Source organism: Oryctolagus cuniculus, chromosome 16, assembly GCF_964237555.1.
Source record: "Oryctolagus cuniculus chromosome 16, mOryCun1.1, whole genome shotgun sequence".
Taxonomy (NCBI): Eukaryota; Metazoa; Chordata; class Mammalia; order Lagomorpha; family Leporidae; genus Oryctolagus; species Oryctolagus cuniculus.
Window position 1 is genome coordinate 65,060,119 of NC_091447.1, and position 16,770 is coordinate 65,076,888.

Genomic DNA, 16,770 nt, shown 5'->3' on the forward strand with positions numbered 1-16,770 from the left:
TGGGCAGGGGATGCCCAGCTTTGAGCGCCCTCTCCTGGTAGGACCCAGGAGGTGCGCACCCTTAACCCATCCGCCCCACTCAGACCCTAGACCCCAGGAACTGCCCCCAGGACCCTTGTATCTCAGCTCTGCCACCCCCCGGGAGGCCAGGCCTGCCTGAGCAGAGGGCAGAGGGGCCGGGCTGACCCTGATTTGGGCTTCCTCCCCCAGCGGCTCCTTGGCAGGGGTACGAGGTGGCCGAACACTGGGTCACTCTTCTACTTTGACGGGGTACTGCTGGCCCCAGGGCGGCCGCGTGGCTGAGAACAGAGCACTCCCCGTACCGGAGGTCCCCAGAGCGCTCAGATCCACAGGGCGGGCGAGAGGGCTGATGGCGTGCGGGGGGGTCTCCTTTCCCGGTGGGAGAACGTTCCGGAGGCGACAGCGGCTGCACGGTTTTAGGAATGGCCTCTGTGCCGCGCACACGCAGGCACAAATCCGAGCAGGTGTGGCCCCTTTTCCCCAGCCGGGAGCCCCGGAATTGAACATGGGATGAGATCTCTGCCGGGCACCCCGAAATCAGCCAGTTCTGGGCTCCCGTCTTGGGGGCACCACAGAGCACTGGAGACTAGCTCAGCACCCCCGGGAGCCTGGTGCCGCCCACTGTCCCCGCAGATCCCCAGCACGTGCCTCTCGGGACCCAGGAGGGGCGGGCAGGGGTGCGGGGGCGTGGCTGTGGGGTGGCTTTGGTGGGCACGCCTGAGCGGTGTGGTTGGGGAGTGAACGTGACAGGGGCGTGGCCACGGAGGGGGCGTGGCTGAGAGTGCTGAGCAGGGATGGGATGGGGCTGAGTTGGGGGTGCAGAGAGGGCAGGGGGCGGGGCTATTAATGCAGGAGGCTTGTCTTGGGAAATGCGCTGGGGTGAACTGCAGGGGGCGTGGCTGGGGAGGTCGTGGGGAGTTGGGGTGGGGGTGCAGAGTGAGTAGGTTGGGGGTGGAAGGGAAAGAGGGCAGAGTGAGTCTTCAGGGTGGGGTGTGAGTGCCGAGGGGGTGGGGTTTGCAGGGGGAGGAGTGAATGAGAAGGGGGCGGAGCTCGGGGTGGGGCTAAGAGGGCGGAGCGGACTTTCTCCTCCACATCCTAGAGGGTCCTGGCCGAGACCCACGGAGGCCAAGGGCGGCGCAGTGCTGCGGGGGGTGGGGGGTTCCTTTTAAATTTTTTAAAAAGATTACTTATTTGAAAGGCAGAGTTACAGAGAAGTAGAGAGCGACAGAGGTCTTCCATCCTCTGGTTCACTCCCCAAATGGTCATGATCGCTGGAGCTGAGCTGATCCGAAGCCAGGAGCCTCCTCCAGGTCTCCCACATGGGTGCAGGGGCCAGCCCGCCCGTGGGCGTGGCGCCCCCCTGTCCACCGCCCCCTCCCCTCCTCCCCTCTCCACTCCCAGCTCCTGAAGGTCCCTCCCCGAGGTCCCCCTCGCTTCCAGAGCAGCCGCCCCCAGCCTCGGGTCCTACACCTACGACGATCACCTGGGCCCCTTGGATTGGGGCGCCCGCAGAGGGGCGTGAACCTAGTGTGAGCCAGCCGGGAAGCCCTGGACTCAGACCTGGAGCCCAACGGAGAGACAGAGGACAGATGAGCGCCGAGGCGCCGCCCACGGCCTCCCCCACCTGCCCAGCCAGGCGACGCCTCCAATGAGGCATCCTCTTCCAGTATTTGCAGGTGGGGTGCAGGGCGAGGCTGAGCCCTCCCAGGACTGGACTCCAGGACCCCAAAGGCCTGCAACAGCTGGGCAGGGTCGGGCACAGAGCTCCATCTGTGCCTCCCACGGGGGTGCCAGGGACCCAGGTACTCATGGCTGCTGCCTTCCAGGGTCTGGATTGGAAACAGAGGAGCTGGGACTCCCAGGCCGCCTCCTGGGAGAGCTGGGGGTCTGCAGCGCAGAGCCCACGCAGGCGCTGGCCTTGCTCAGCGAGCTCCAGGGCTTGGCCGTGGAGAAGGACGTGGAGCTCCGAAGGTATCCCGGGGGACCCTTCCCGCCCACGGGGTGCGCTGGGGCGGGCGGGGCCCTGCAGGGAGGCTGCCCGGGCATTTGCAGGGGCGCAGGCCGGCTGCAGGTAAGGGAGTGGCCAGCAGGTGTCGCCGTCGTCCGGGCCCAGACAACACTCAGTCTGTCCACCTGCGGCTCTGGGGTCGGCTCATTCCCGTCTCCGGCCCGCCCTGGCGTGGGTTCTGAGGTTGTGGGGGCGTGGGGTGCCGCGGGGATCAGAGCCAGACCCTGGGTTCCCAGAGCGTGGGGGCTGAGGGGGTTGGGCAGAGCACTACCCGCGCCGCTGAGGGGCATGCAGGCCGGGAGAGGAGGGCGGCAGCCCTGGCCCGTCCTCTGCGGGTCGCCGTCCTGTCCCGATCTGCTCATGCAGTTATCCGAGCCCGAGAGCTCCTGCCTGCCGGGCCAGCCCCAAATGCCCGCAGCACCAGGACTGGGCGGGACAGCAAAGAGCCCCATGGGAACCGCATCCGGCCCCCACCCCCTGAGCCCTCACTGCCGCCCCCCGGCGGCCCATGGTCTGAGAGTCCGCTTGTTTCTGGAAGGTTCCCGCGCGGTAAAGTGCAGGTGGCCTCCGTGTCCATGGGCTCTGCCACAGCAGCTTCAACCGGATCCGATCGCCAGTGTCCGCGAGGGGCTGGGCTTGGGTGCCCGCCCCCACATCAGTGCCCGCCCCGCCCCCACGTCCAGCTCCCTGCTTGGCCCCCTGGGGAGCAGCTGCGAGGACTCAAGTGCTCAGGTCCTGCCTGGATGCCCAGCGCTCTGGGCCACCCGCGGTGGGGGTCTCCGCCCCGCTGAGGGTCTGCCCGTGGTGGGGGTCTCCGCCCCGCTGAGGGTCTGCGCCCGTTCTCTCCCAGGAGCTTCGCCCAGGTGCTGGAACTGTCGGCCGAGGCGAGCAAAGAGGCCGCCCTGCTGAACCAGCGCGCCTGGGAGGAAGCGCAGGGCCCGGCGGCCCCCAGCCGCTGGTACTTCCGCAAGGACGGCGCCCGCGGGGAGCGGCCCCTCTCCCAGGACCAGCCAGGGCCCCCGTGAGCCCGGCCGCCCCTGCCCGGAGCCCTGGCCTCGCCTGGGGTGCCCTGGACAGTTGAGCACTTTATCGGCTGCCGTTGGACCGTGTTGTTTGCCGCGTTGAAATAAAACTGTTCTGCACTGGAAGCGCGCGTTTTGTGGGTGAGCCCGGCTGGGCGGGGCGCGCTGTGTCCGGGTCCCCTGAGCTCCCGACCCCCGGTCATCACGGGCGGTGCCGCGTACCCGGAGTGCTGGAGACCGGGGCGCCCCAGATTTTAGACTTCCTCAGATTTCCCGAATGTTGGGTTACGGCAGGAGACAGCTGGGGATGGAGCGAGTGTAACCGTGCAGTTCCCTTGTTCAGTGTGCACCCAACAGCCTGCAGGCCGGCTTATTGCTGGTTCATTCCCCAAAGGGCTGCAGCGGCCAGGCCTAACCCAGGAGCCAGGAGCTCCACCTGGGTCTACCCTGAGAGTACCGGGGCCCAGGCATCTGGCCCATCCTCCACTGCTCTCCCAGGCCATAGAGGGAGCTGGACCGGAAGTGGAGCGGTTTGGTCGTGGACCGGCACTGTGACACTGATGCCAGCGTCCCAGGTGGTGCCATGTGTCAGCTTCCTTCGTGCCATTCTGTACGATTTTGGCGTCACTGTGTGTGTGATCTCGGGGACACACCCCATTTATTTAATGTAGGTGGGCAGTAAGCGAGTCCCACGTGCGGCTTCTTTCTCCAGCCTCTGGGCTGGGGCGGGGGAGCAGGACGGCAGGCAGCACACAGAGGCTAAGACACCCACACCCACAGCCGAGCATGTCGGGACTTGGGGTGGCCTGCTGGTGGGGGGCTGTGTGAGAAGGGGTCAGACAGGCCCCTGGGAGCACTGGGCACTGGGTCTCATCCAGCCCTGTGCTCGGTGACTGCATGTGGCAGAGGGTCTGTGTCCGTGACCCCCATGCTGGGGTGTGGAGCGACTCGGACCCAGGTCAGGGCGAGGACAGCGTCTGGGGTCCCCCAGCTGGTGTGCCTGGGACTCGGCCTGCTCCCTAGTTGTGGATGGGGGGGTTACAGACAATGCACCAGCTGCAGCGGCTCCTCCCTGCTCCTTCTCCTGGGGGCATCCAGATCCCAACTCTGCCCCCAGACCCCAGAGTGGACATCCCAAGGCTGCTGCTCCCTAAGGGCAGGGGCTGGCCCGCTCCCCCCCCCCAGCAGGTGCCAACCTCAGCCAGCCGCTCTGCTACCTCTGAGGATGCCAGCCCCCCCCCCATGGGAGCCCACAGACTCCAGATGCTCCCGGGGTCTTGGCTGGCCTTGACCGTGGCCGTGGGACCAGACAGGCCCCATGTCCAGGCTGCAGGAGGGGGCTCAGGGAGGGAGCACCAGGGTCCGAGAGCCCCACGCCCCATCCTGCCTGTCAGGAACCCTGGGGAGGACCCTGCTCTGGGAGTGGCCACGGTGGGCAAGACCTCTTCCTGAGTGCCGGAGCACTCAGTTATCTTCCCCGCTGGGGCTGAGTAGAAGGGGAACGGGCCCGGGCCTGGGCCCGGGCCCACCCCCACCCCCACCCCCACCCCGCTGCTGCCCTCCACTCTGCATCCTCCTCCCGCATAGGAAACCCGAACTAGGAGCAGTGTTCGTAAGATCCTTGGAAAATGCACCCGAATTTATCACCCGAGAGGCAGAGAACACTGGCGCCTGTCCCCTGGGTCGCTCCCCAAAGGCCCACGATGGCTGACTGGGCCCGGATGTTGAAACCGAGAGTGCGTTCCAGGTCTCCCACGTGGGTGTCGGGGACCCAGCTACCTGAGACATCACCGCTGCCGCCCGTGGTCTCCGTGAGCAGAAGGCCCGAGTCGGGAGCCAGAGCCGGGAACGGAACCCGGCGCTCCTCGGTCGGCGTCTGAACCGTGCCGTGTGCCCGCTGCCACGCCCTGTGTTGACTCCAGGAGCCCCGCATCCGGCGTGGCGTGGGGGCGGCTTGCATCTGAGCTCGTCTCCCGTGGAAGTGCCTTCCAAGGCAGCGGTTTCACTCGTGTTTTCCTGTTCTTCCCTCTGCTTCTAAAAAAAAAGAATTATTTTATTTATTTGAAAGAGTTACAGGGTCTGGCGGGTTAACGCCCTGGCCTGCAGTGCTGGCATCCCATATGGGCGCCAGTTCTAGTCCTGGCTGCTCCACTTCTGAGCCAGCTCTCTGCTGTGGCCTGGGAAAGCAGTAGAAGATGGCCCAAGTGCTTGGGCCCCTTCCCCCATGTGAGAGACCCGGATGGAGCTCCTGGCTCCTGGCTTTGGATCAGCCCAGCTCCGGCCATCGCGGCCATTTGGGGAGTGAAACAGTGGATGGAAGACCTACCTATCTCTCTCTCTCTCTTCTCGCTCTCTCCTCTCTGAACTGCCTCTCAAAGAAATCTTCAAAAGAAAAATAAGAATTGACAGCGGACAGAGTGGCAAAAACCAGGTTTATTTGTAGCAGTTCTTAGTGTGCCAGCAGAGTTCTGTGTCGGCCTGGGAAATCCAGCGTGTGAGCTCCCCCTGCCCCTCCCGGCGTCTCAGCCCCAGGCGAGCGCTGCTGTCTGTGGACTTGGAGCTGCCCTGCAACTCCGCTTCAGTTCTCCGTGTGCTCGGTGACTGCATGCGGCAGAGGGTCTGTGTCCGTGACCCCCACGCTGGAGCAGCGCCCTGACAGCTGAGGGGGCTCCTCCCCTGCTGCAGGCGGCGGTACCCGGGGTCCCCGTGCCTGCCCGCCCTCTGGGGCTGTGTCCCCGGGGTGCCGGCCTGCCCCCATCCCTTCTCTGGGCTCGCCCCGCGCTCCCAGCCCTCTGTGTCTTTGTACCTGCTGGGCCCTCTCCCAGGCAGCCCCTCTCTGGCTTCGCTGCCTGGCAAACCCCAACAACCGGCTCCTGTCCCCCTCAGGCAGCCCCGCCTGCGCCCCAGCTCCGTGCAGGGCTGGGCTGGGGTCTTTCGCATCAGCGCGGGGAGTCTGCAGGAGCCCAGACTTTGGAGTCAGGCAGTCGGGGGTTCTAACCTGTGCTGCTCCCACTCGCGCTGTGGGACCCGGGCGTGCAGCCCCGCCGCTCGGAGTTGGGGCTCGCGACGCCTACGCCGGATTCTGAGCGTTACAAAGTGCAACGAGAGAGGGAAGAGCCTAGAGCCTCCCTCCTCGGTACAACAGGTGAGGGTCAGAGGCGGTGCTTTCAAGTTCAGAGCAAGAAATTCCTAAGCGCAAATCACGGCAGAACGCCCCGCCCCTAGTAGCCCCGCCCCCGGGCAGGCCCCGCCCCCGGCCACCGCAGCCACGCCCATCCATGCACTGTTGATTGGCTGCCAGGTGGGCAGGGCCCGCGGGCCGCCCTGCGTCCATGGCAACCGGAACGCCGGCGCGCCGAGGCGCAGGGGAGCAGACCCGGGGTCGGAGCCCCGCGGCCCTCGAGCGCCGCCCCTCGCAGGTACCCCACGCGCGCGGGGACGGGGACCTGACCTGGGATGGGGGCGAGGGGATGGAGTGAGCTCGGAGCCGGCCTCCATGGTGGGCCTTCCCCCCCCGACCCCGTGAGCTGGAGGTGAGGGGACCTTATCTCTGGCAGGCGATTGGGCGGAAATCCAGCGCCCTCTGCAGAAGTGGGGGGCACTCCGAGCCTTCCCAGCAGCCCTGCCCCACGCCCCCAAATGGGGTGTTCCACACCAGCCAGGAGCCGAAGGCAGAAAAGGAACAGCGGTTTGGCAGGGTGCACCTGTGTGGTTAGCGGTTCGGCCGAGTTCTTCGGCTACGTTGCCGGCTCCTGTCTAGGTCTGCTCCGTGCTCCATCTTGGCGGTGACCTCCGCTCTCCGTTTGGGCGCTGCGGATTATCTTGGGCCTCCTGATGGAAAAAGACGCCCGGCCAATGCCGACCCAAGGGGCGGGGCTGCTCCCTTGGTCTTGAACCCTGTGGGTGCTTAGCTCATGGGGGTGCTTCCTCCAGAGGTGCTTGCCAACAAGATCTCTGAGTGACCGCACTCCCGGAGACCTTACAGGGACATCCCTTAGGCTGGCTATAAAATTGGAGGTTCGTGGGCGCCGGTTCGAGTCCCGGCTGCTCCACTTCTGACCCAGCTCTCAGCTAACGCGCCTGGGAAAGCAGAAGATGGACCATTGTTTAGGCCCCTGTGCCCACGTGGGAGACCCAGAAGAAGCTCCTGGCTTCTGCTGGAAGTATTTAGTAATTAAAAACTACTTGTGCTCAGATCACCTGGTAATTAAAACATCACAAAAAACCGCCTCTCAAATAATAACCATAAAATAGTAGCAAGCAGAGTTCAATCCTAAGAAGCGCGTGGTCCCTGGCACAGAGCAGGCTTTAGGTAAATTAAGTTCCCGGGCCCCCAGCCAGCAGCCACCTGGGACGTGGGCGGAGAGAACCCGGCTTCCTGGGACCTGCCTGGAGGTCTCTGGGAAGAGGCCCGGCTCAGCCAGTGCAGGGACCCCCAGGGGCCGGTGAGGGCGACCACAGGTGCTGGTGAGACCTGGCCTGGCCACTCACTGGCCCCGAGACCGGGGCAGACAGACCACTCCCCAAGGGAAGAAAGGAGGAGGAGGAGGAGGTCAAGGGCAGGTCGGCTGTGGCCCCTGAGCTGTGTTTGTAAATAAAGGTTTATTGGCACACAGCCACACGCCATTTGTTCCCGTAATTGTCTGTAATTGTCCTGGTGCTACATCCGGGAGCTGAGTCATTGCAACAGACCTGCCCAGGGCTGGAAACAGACTTGCACGACCTCCGGGCTGGGTGACTCTCTCTTTATCATTATTATTATTTTTAATTTGAAAGGCAGAGAGGGACAGATTGGGAGAAGGCTCCCATGACTAGTTCAGTCCTCAAATGTAATGATCAGGGCTGGGCCGGGCCAAAGCTAGGAGCCAGGAGCTCCATCCAGGTCTCCCGCATCGGGGGTGGTGGGGGCAGGAGCCGGATTACTGGAGCTGTCACCTGCTGCCTCCCGGCGTCTCCCCTGGCAGGAAGCTGGAGTCGGGAGCAGAGGCCTGGCTGCTCCACTTCCGGTCCAGCTCCCTGCACTCACGTGGGAGACCCGGATGGAGCTCCTGGCTTCAGCCTGAATCAGCAATGGCCGTTGCAACCATCAGGGGAGTGAACCAGCAGATGGACGATCTCTCTCTGCTTTTCAAAAATATTTTTTATAAAAAGATTTATTTATGTATTTGAAAATCAGAGTTAGAAAGAGAGAGATTTTTCTAGCACTAGCCCATTCCCAAGATGTTAGCAGTGAAATCGGAGAGGACCCCCTAAAATTTACCCTGAAATGTGGCCCCTTAAAGTTCCCTAGAAATGCTATCCGGGGTGCCACGTGTGCTACCGGAATTTGGGGTGCCTTACGATTTCACCACAGGCTTATTACCAAATCCCCAATAGTAATAAGCCCGAGAGGGTTCCTGCCTAGTATTAGAGAAGAATTCTAAATACCGGCACAGATAAACGAGGCAGCATGTTATGTTTTAAGCTTTTATTTAGTGAGAAAGATGCATAGGAGAGTGAGAGCTTTGTTTAAGAGAGAGAGAGGTAAATAGGGGTTCATACCGAGCACCAGGAACCAGCCACATGGATGAGCATCTAGAAGGCCATGCACCCTGGAGGTGCAGGGCTACAGCAAGCCCCTTCCTAGCAAGAGGCCAGGGAAGAAGAGCAGGCCAGGCACACTGTGCCCTAGGCTTTTAACCCACTTCCCCAGGGGAGTGGTTAATTAACTTGATTGGCTGGTGGGCACCCAGGTGTGGCCAGGTAGGGGAATCAGGCCACGCAGGGGCGTGGCAAAGGCATCAGGTAGGGGCATGAGGTCACACAGGGGCGTGGTGAAGGCGTGGTCTTCCAGTTCACGAATCTGATCAATTTTAACCTATATGCCTGCCTACTGCAACAGGAGCCCAGGCTTGGGCCAGGCTGAATCCAGAGGCCTGGAACTTAACCCGTGTCTCCCACGTGGGCGGCCGGACCCAGTCCTTGGCCACCACTGCTGCCTCCCAGGGTCTGCGTTAGCAGGGAGCTGGAACGGAGCGGAAGAACCACAACCCAAACCCAGACAGTCCAGCCTGGGGTGCAGACATCCCAGGCGGTGGCTTACCGCTGCACCACGGCGCTGGCCTGGAAGTAGTATTTTTAAAGATCAAAATGAATACAGACAAAATCCAGGATGCAAAAAATTCACAATTTTGGGGCCAGCACTGTGGCACCGCAGGTTAAACAGCTGCCTGCAGTACCAGCATCCCATAGGGGCACTGGTTCGAATCCCAGCACTCCACTTCTGATCCAGCTCCCTGCTGTGGCCTGGGAAAGCAGTAGAAGATGGCCCAAGTCCTTGGGCCCCTGCACCCGTGTAGGAGACCCAAAGAAAGTGCCTGGTTCCTGGCTTTGGATCTGCGCAGCTCCGGCCATTGTGGCCATCTGGGGAGTGAACCAGCGGATGGAAGACTTTCTCTCTCTCTCTCTCTCTGCCTCTCCTCTCTGTGTAACTCTGACTTTCAAATAAATAAATAAATCTTTTTTAAAAAAGCACACAAAATTGTAGCTTATATGTATATGACTTTAAAAAAAATGTTCCCTGGGAGGATGGAGTTGGGGGGCAGGATGGCTTTGGGGCTGAGAGCCCCAGGTTTGAATAGAACACATGGTACCTGGCCCCTGGAGGACTGGCCTCCCTATATGGGGCGGGGTTTGGCCCCTCTGTGTGCCCCTGGCCTGCCCTGCTGGGGCTGCGCATGGCTCCCAGCCCCTCCCCCCCCCGGCCTCCCCGTGCACACCTGGGCCCCGGGCTCAGCTTACACGGAGGCCCCAGGGTACCCAGATGCTGGAGATGCCGACTGGTCCCTGGGCGTCAGGGCCCAGGGAAACCACGGTCGCTATGGCGACCACGGAGCTACCAGGGCATGGCGCTGGGGAGAAAGTTCCCCAGTGCGTGCGCCCGGGGCATCGGCTGGGAAGCCACTGTCCCACACCTGTCCCCCTCCTCTCCGGCTGTTCAATTAAAGCCAGCGGCAGGGAGCAGCGGGCGTGTGACAAGGGTGCTCCACTGGCACATGGCCCCGCCCCGCTGGTCACCCAGCGCAGCCGCCTGAGATCCGTCCGCCCCAGGCCCTGGCGGGCTGGCAGCGTGAGCGCCGGCATGCTGAGTCCCGGCACCCGCCGACGGCTCCTCCAGGGCCGGCCGGGTCCCCTGCCAGCGCCTCCGCCCAGCGGCGTGGCCATCTTCATCAGCTCCGTGCTGTCAGGTAAGGGGCAGGGCAGGGCTGGGGGCTCAGCACCCCCCACAGTGCGCATGGTGCCCAGGGACCCCAGGAGTCCCGGATGCGAGTGCAGGCCAGCTGGTGACCCATGAGGGCACCGGGGACAGGGAGCCACTCTGAACTTGCGTCTCTTCTTCCCCCACCCGAACTCCCTGGCTGTTGCAGCCAATGGGGGAGCGAACCAGTGGATGGAAGCACGCGCGCTCTCTCTCTCTCTCTGCCTCTCAAGAAATACAACCCTAAAGCAACTAAAAATCAAAAGAATGGGGCTAGCATTGTGCCCCAGCTGTTTAATCTGCAGCGTGCCACACCAGCATCCCGTATCAGAGCGCCGGTTCGAGTCCCGGCTCCTCCACTTCCGATCCAGCTCCCGGCTAATGGGCCTGGCAAAGCAGCAGGTGACAACCCAAGTCCTTGGGCCCCTGCCACCCAGACCCAGATGGAGCTCCTGGCTTCGGCCTGGCCCAGCGCTGCCTGTTGTAGCCATTTTGGGAAATGAACCAGCAGTTGGAAGATTCTCTTTCTCTCCCTCTCCCTCTGCCTTTCAAATAAATACATCTGAAAAAATTCAAAAAAGGTGTTAATATTTGTAAACAGCCTCAAGAACACAGTTAACGATCACATGTTGTAAAATAATTTGGAAGCTCTGTTTTTGGTGTCCTCTGTTCCAATGTAAATTCAATTTTACTTTTAATTAAACATTTAAAATTATTTTTATTTATTCAAAAGGCAAAGAAAGGGGAGGCAGAGAAAGAGAGCTTGCCCACATACTGGCTCTCTCCCTAAATGACTACAACTGCTGGGGCTGGACCAGGGCCAAGCCAGGAGCCTGGAGCTCCATCCGGGTCTCCCACATGGGTGCAGGAGCCCAAGCATGTAGGCCATCTTCCACTGCTTTCCCAGGCCACAGCAGAGAGCTGGATTGGAAGTGGAGCAGCCGGGACTCGAACCGGCGCCCATATGGGCTGCCAGCACTGCAGGCAGCGGCTTTACCCACCAAGCCCCAGCACCGGGGACTCAGGCATCTTCCCCACCTGCCCAGGACGTGGGATTTTTCTATTAGGGTTAACACCAGGCGACCCTGCACGGGCGGGCTGTCTGGGTTTTGTTGCGTAAGAATTTCTCCTTCAGCGTGGGTATGTGCCGCATAGCTCAGGAAGTGGGGTGCAGGGCGCCTCTGGCTGAGCCGGCGCGCGCTGGGTTCTCCGCTAACCGCGCGCCCTCACCTGCAGACATGGAGGCCGAGAGGGAGTTCCTGCAGCGCAGCGCCTACCCCGAGCTGCGGATCTTCTGTCAGAAACATGGCCTGGTGTTTGAGGTAAGCGTCAGCGCTGCCCGCCGCCGGGGGTCTGCGGGGCACCTGGGCCAAGAGGGGCGCCAGGCTCGGTTCTGTGATTCCTCGTCGAGGCTTGAAATTCATGCCGGGCTTTGGAGTGTTAGCTTGAGACGTACACACAGAGCCAGGAGCCGGAAGCTCCAGCCGGGTCTCCCGCGCAGGTGCAGGGGCCCAAGGACTCGGGCCACCTTCTACTGCTTTCCCAGGCCACAGCAGAGAGCTGGATGGGACATGGAGCAGCCTTGGGGGCCAAGCCTAAGCTAGGGGATGGGTGGTCCCGATCCAGATCCCTCCCCCCACCGCCGTGGGTGGCAGAGCCTCAGGTCCTGCAGCCATGACGCCGCCTGCCGGGGTCCACAGGAGCCGGGGCTCAAACCCAGACCCCCCTGATGTGGGACGAGGACGTCCCCGCCCACGGAGGCACCTGCCCGGCCCTGGGTTCGAGGCTGCACGATGTGTGGAGATGCCACACTGGAGCAACAAAACAAAGCTATGCTGTGTGGGTGGGAACAGAGGGACACTGGCCTGTCATGTGGTCCCCTGACCAGACCCTGCCTGTCGCCTCCAGGCCGTTGATCTGCGGTGGGGCATCCGCGAACCAGAGGCCACGGCCCTCCTGACCCCCGACCTATGCTTGGAGGAGCTTGGCAGATGCCAGCAAACATCCACAGGCCCAGCGTTTGTGGTGAGCCTCTTGGGAGGGTTGGGTCAGCTCTTACGCCTCCTCCCAGCACCCGGATGTGGGCCCTGCCCTGTCCCCACCCCCACCGGCCCACAGCCACATGGATCAGCAGAGAGAACTGGGTGGTATTTCTGCTAACAGACCCATGCCTGCGGCCTGCCCGTGGCAGACATTGCTAATTGATCACACCACGCCTTTCCCAAAGAGCTAGCAGGGATCTAGACATGAGTAGTCAAACAGGAGATGAGCAGGGCCTCGATCCAGGAAGGCAAAGGGTGGAAAAGCAACAGCTTTGCCCACGGGGCTCCGAGCAGCTCACTCTGTGGAGGACTCCCCTGCACCCTCTCCAGGAGTGGAGCTGGATGTAGGGGAGGGTGCTCTCCTTTTGGGGGATACTTCAAAAAATTTGTAGGACATTTAAATTTGACGGTGGGCGTTGTGGCACAACGGGTTAAGCCGCCACTTCTGGTGCTGGCATCTTGTATGTGAGCAGCAGGTTCAAGTCCTGGTGGCTCCACTTGCGATCCAGCTCCCTGCTAATGCACCTGGGAAAGCAGTGGAGGATGGCCCGAGGACTGGGGTCCCTGCACCCACAGGGGAGACCTGGAGGGAGCTCCTGGCTTCGTCCTGAGCCCAGACCTGGCTGCTGTGACCCTCTGAGGAGTGAGCCAGCAGGTGCACGAGGCTCCCTTTTCTCTCTCTTTCACTCTGAGGTTCGTGAGCCTCTGCACCCCCGCTCCTAAGCCTCCATCATGATTTCCGGTCTTCTCAGCTTCATTTTCCCAAGAAACCTGGTGATCACTTCATTGAGTTTCCAAGAAAGGGAAATTGAAAAAAGAACCGGAAGTGAAAGAGAAAGAAGCAAGGAGCCAGGGCAGAGGAAGAACTCCGGGAGGAATTTCGGTTTTGCAGCCCGAGTGGCAGGGCAGCGAAAAGCGCAACCAGGCTTCCATAAGGCACCGGGCAGGGAGAGGATCCCACAGCCTCCCCCAGCCCCCAGCCCTGGGGAACCTTCCAGAAGGGCCCCGAGAATGGCTGACCCCCACTTCCTGTTTCCCTCTTAAGCCACGCATCACCCCTCTAGGCCAAGCAGCCACCGCCTTGCTGTCCTCCGTGGCTCTGAGGCAGGGGAGTGACCGTGAAAATCGAGATGCACTGGGGGCAGGGGGTGTCCATGGAGGCCCCCCCTGTGGTACATAAGTCCCACTCCATGGTAAATAAGTCCCTCCCTGTGGTAAATAAGTCCCCGTCTGCGGAAAATAAGTCATTAGGCAGCTCGGGGGCTGGGGACGGCGCCCCAGGGGCTGCCTCTTCTAGACTCCAGTCCCTTGGGCCACCAGCAATTCTGGCATACGCAGGGCTGCACCTGCTGGGAACTGCTTCAGTTTCTCCATTCTGCAAACCAGGGCATCAGGGGGAAAATATTTATTTCAAAGTCAGAGCAACAGGAGGAGGGGGTTAGAGAGGAGGGAGAGAGAGAGAAAAAAAGAGGGGTCTTCCATCTGCTGGTTCACTCCCCGAATGCCTGCCTGCAACAGCCAAGGCTGGGCCAAGCTGAAGCCAGGAGCCAGGAGCTCCGTCCGGGTCTGGGTGCAGGGGCCCCAGCACTCGGGCCCTCTCCCTCTGCTTTCCCAGGTGCACCGGCAGGGAGCGGGATCAGACAGGCACACAGGGCCTGACAGCTTTGCCGGCTGTTAATCAGCGGCCGCTGGGGGTCGTAGGCTGTCTGGGGCGTGATGGCCGTCCGACGCCCTGTGCTCTCCGTGGCCATGGTCACGTGCAGGTCCAGGTCTCACTGCCACCGTCCCTGGCCACTGCCACCTCCCGCGCGGTCACAGAGCTGAGTCCAGACTTGACGCTGTGCTCCGGCTGTGCCAGGCCCTCCTAGGCAACCAGTACGGCCCCCGTCCCGTCCCCCGGTGCATGGAGGAGGAGGAGTGGGAAGCCCTGCGGTCCCAGCTGGCCCCCAGGCCGCGGGAGCTGGAGCTGCTAGCTCGCCACTTCCGAAAGGACGAGAACGCGGTCCCCGCCTCCTACATCCTGCAGGTGCCCGGCGCCGAGGAGACCCGGGGGCCGGAGGAAGCCACCTTGGCGTCTGTCCTGTACGCGGGAGCCCAGGAGGCCTGGAGGCGGGGCCGCATCAGTGAGGAGCAGTGGCACCGCTACCACTGGTCAGGTGAGGCTGTGGGGACTCCTGGGAGGGGGGAGGTGCACATGAACTTGACCTTGATTGCAGAAATGTGGCCAAAGAACCCTGCCATAGCCTGCGTTTCAGTACATAGCCCAACCTGGCTGTGCTGGTGGAACCAATGTGGTGCTTAGGAACGGGTGTTCTGTGTGTGTGTGTGTGTTTTAATTGATTTATTTATTTGAGAGGCAGAGAGAGAGAGAGAGAGAGAGAGAGAGAGAGAGAGGTCTTCCATCCGTTGGTTCACTCCCCAGTTGGCTGCAATGGCCGGAGCGGCGCCAATCTGAAGCCAGGAGCCTGAAGCCTCCTCTGGGTCTCCCACTGGGTGCAGGGGCCCAAGGACTTGGGCCATCCTCCACTGCTTTCCCAGGGTGCATCAGCAGGGGGCTGGGACTGGAACCCCGCCCCCACTGTGGGACGTGGGCATCGTGGCCCCCAGGCTGAGCAGGCAGGAGTCTGACGCCTGTCTGTGACTCAGCTCAGGCCCCGTCTCCGAGGACCCAGCTCGCTCAGCCGCAGTGAGCCAGAGCAGGTGCAGAAAATAACTCCTGCAAGCTGAGGTTTCCAACCGGCGGCCTCCAAGGAGAGGTCGGCGTGGGCCTGCTGCTCTGGGAAGTGTGCTGGGGGCGGGGCTTGGCAGTCTCATCCAGCAGCCGGTTTCGGCCCACGGCCGTGCCAACCCCATTCTCAGAAGCACCTGAGTTCGGGGCCAGCGTCCTGGTGGGGGTTAAGCCATTGCCTGTGACACCAGCATCGCAAACAGGCCCTGATTCGAGCCCTGGCTGCTCCACTTCCCTTCCAGCTCCCTGCTAAGGCACCTGGGAAGGCAGCGGAAGGTGGCCCAAGTGCTGGGGCCCCCGCACCCACGTGGGAGACCCGGATGGAGCTCCTGGCTTCAGCCTCATCCAGCCCCAGCCATTGTGGCCATCTGGGGAGTAAACTAGTGGATGGAAGACCTCTCTCTCTCTCTCTCTCTCTCTCTCTCTAATTCCACTTTTCAAATAAATAAATGGAGAGAGAGAGAGAGAGAGAGAGAGAGAGAGAGAGAGAGAGGCAGGCATTGGTCTCCATCTCCCTGGGTTCTGGGCCTCCAAGTTCATTCTCGGCTCTTTCCTGCCTCCATGTCCAAGCAAAGGTTTCTCTGCGGCCGGCAATGCCCACCCACCCCGTGTGCCCGGGACAGCTCTGCTTGTCCTTCCATTATCCAGCTGGACAGGACTCCCCCTCCACCAGGCAGCGGACATTTCTGTGCTGTGCTCACTGCAGGATCTGCACTGCGGGAGACAGGGGCCAGCCCCCTGGGGGCTCTAAATGCTGAATAGGGGTGATGCCATGGCCAGGGACACTGACCGTCCCATGCTGGGGCACCAGTTCAAGTCCCGGCTGCTCCACTTCCCATCCAGCTCCCTGCTGATGCACCTGGGAAGCAGCAGATGGAGGCTCAGACTCAGGTCCCTGCAGCCATGTGAAAAGCCTGGACGGAGCTCCTGGCTCCTGGCTTTTGGCCTGACTCAGCCCGGGCCACTGTGGCCTTTTGGGGAATGAACCAGTGGAAGATCCCTCTCTCTCTCTCTCTCTCTCTCTCTCACTGTATCTTTCAAGTAAATAAATCTTCTTTTAAAATACTGAATGAGGGGGCAGCGCTGTGGCGTAGCAGGTAAAGCCGCCGCCTGCAGTGCCAGCATCCCACATGGGCACCGGTTCGAGTCCCAGCTGCTCCACTTCTATCCAGCTCTCTGCTGTGGCCTGGGAAAGCAGCGGAGGATGGCCCAAGTCCTTGGGCCCCTGCACCCGGTGGGAGACCCAGAGGAGGCTCCAGGCTCCTGGCTTCAGATCAGTGCAGCTCCGGCCATTGCGGCCAAGTGGGAATGAACCAGCAGATGGAAGACACCTCTCTCTCTCTCTCTCTCTCTCTCTCTCTCTCTGACTCTACCTCTCAAGTAAATAATCTCAAAAGCAATAGCGAATATGTGAGGGAAGCATTCCTAATTGAGAGCACTGTCTTTACTTTAAAACATTATTTATTTATTGGAAAGAGAGAGGAAGAGAGAGGTCTTCCATGTGCTGGTTCACTCCCCAAATGCCTGCAACAGCCAGGGTTGGAGAAGACTGAAGCCAGGAGCCAGGGGCTCCATCTGGGTCTCCCACACGGGTGCAGGGGCCCAAGGACCTGGGCCATCTTCCACTGCTTTCCCAGGCCACAGCAGGGAGCTGGGTCGGAAGTGGAGCAGCCAGGACTCGAACCGGCGTCCCTGCGGGATGCTGGTATCCT

General features: G+C 61.8%; 1 protein-coding gene across 3 annotated transcripts in view; it reads left to right on the forward strand.

The window, feature by feature from the left end:
* The first annotated feature begins 6,398 nt into the window (after positions 1-6,398).
* NWD1 (NACHT and WD repeat domain containing 1) overlaps positions 6,399-16,770 on the forward strand; it is a 32,799-nt gene continuing 22,427 nt past the window's right edge. The window contains exons 1-4 of one of the 3 annotated variants that reach the window (XM_070058932.1): positions 6,399-6,470; positions 11,525-11,610; positions 12,197-12,313; positions 14,357-14,486. In XM_070058932.1, the coding sequence (XP_069915033.1) occupies positions 11,527-11,610; positions 12,197-12,313; positions 14,357-14,486 (331 nt within the window). In that variant the 5' untranslated portion in view covers positions 6,399-6,470; positions 11,525-11,526. Of the gene's footprint in view, positions 6,471-10,616; positions 11,611-12,196; positions 12,314-14,188; positions 14,487-16,770 lie in introns of those variants that run through there. The other 2 variants (XM_070058933.1, XM_070058931.1) reach the window with 2 other exon arrangements.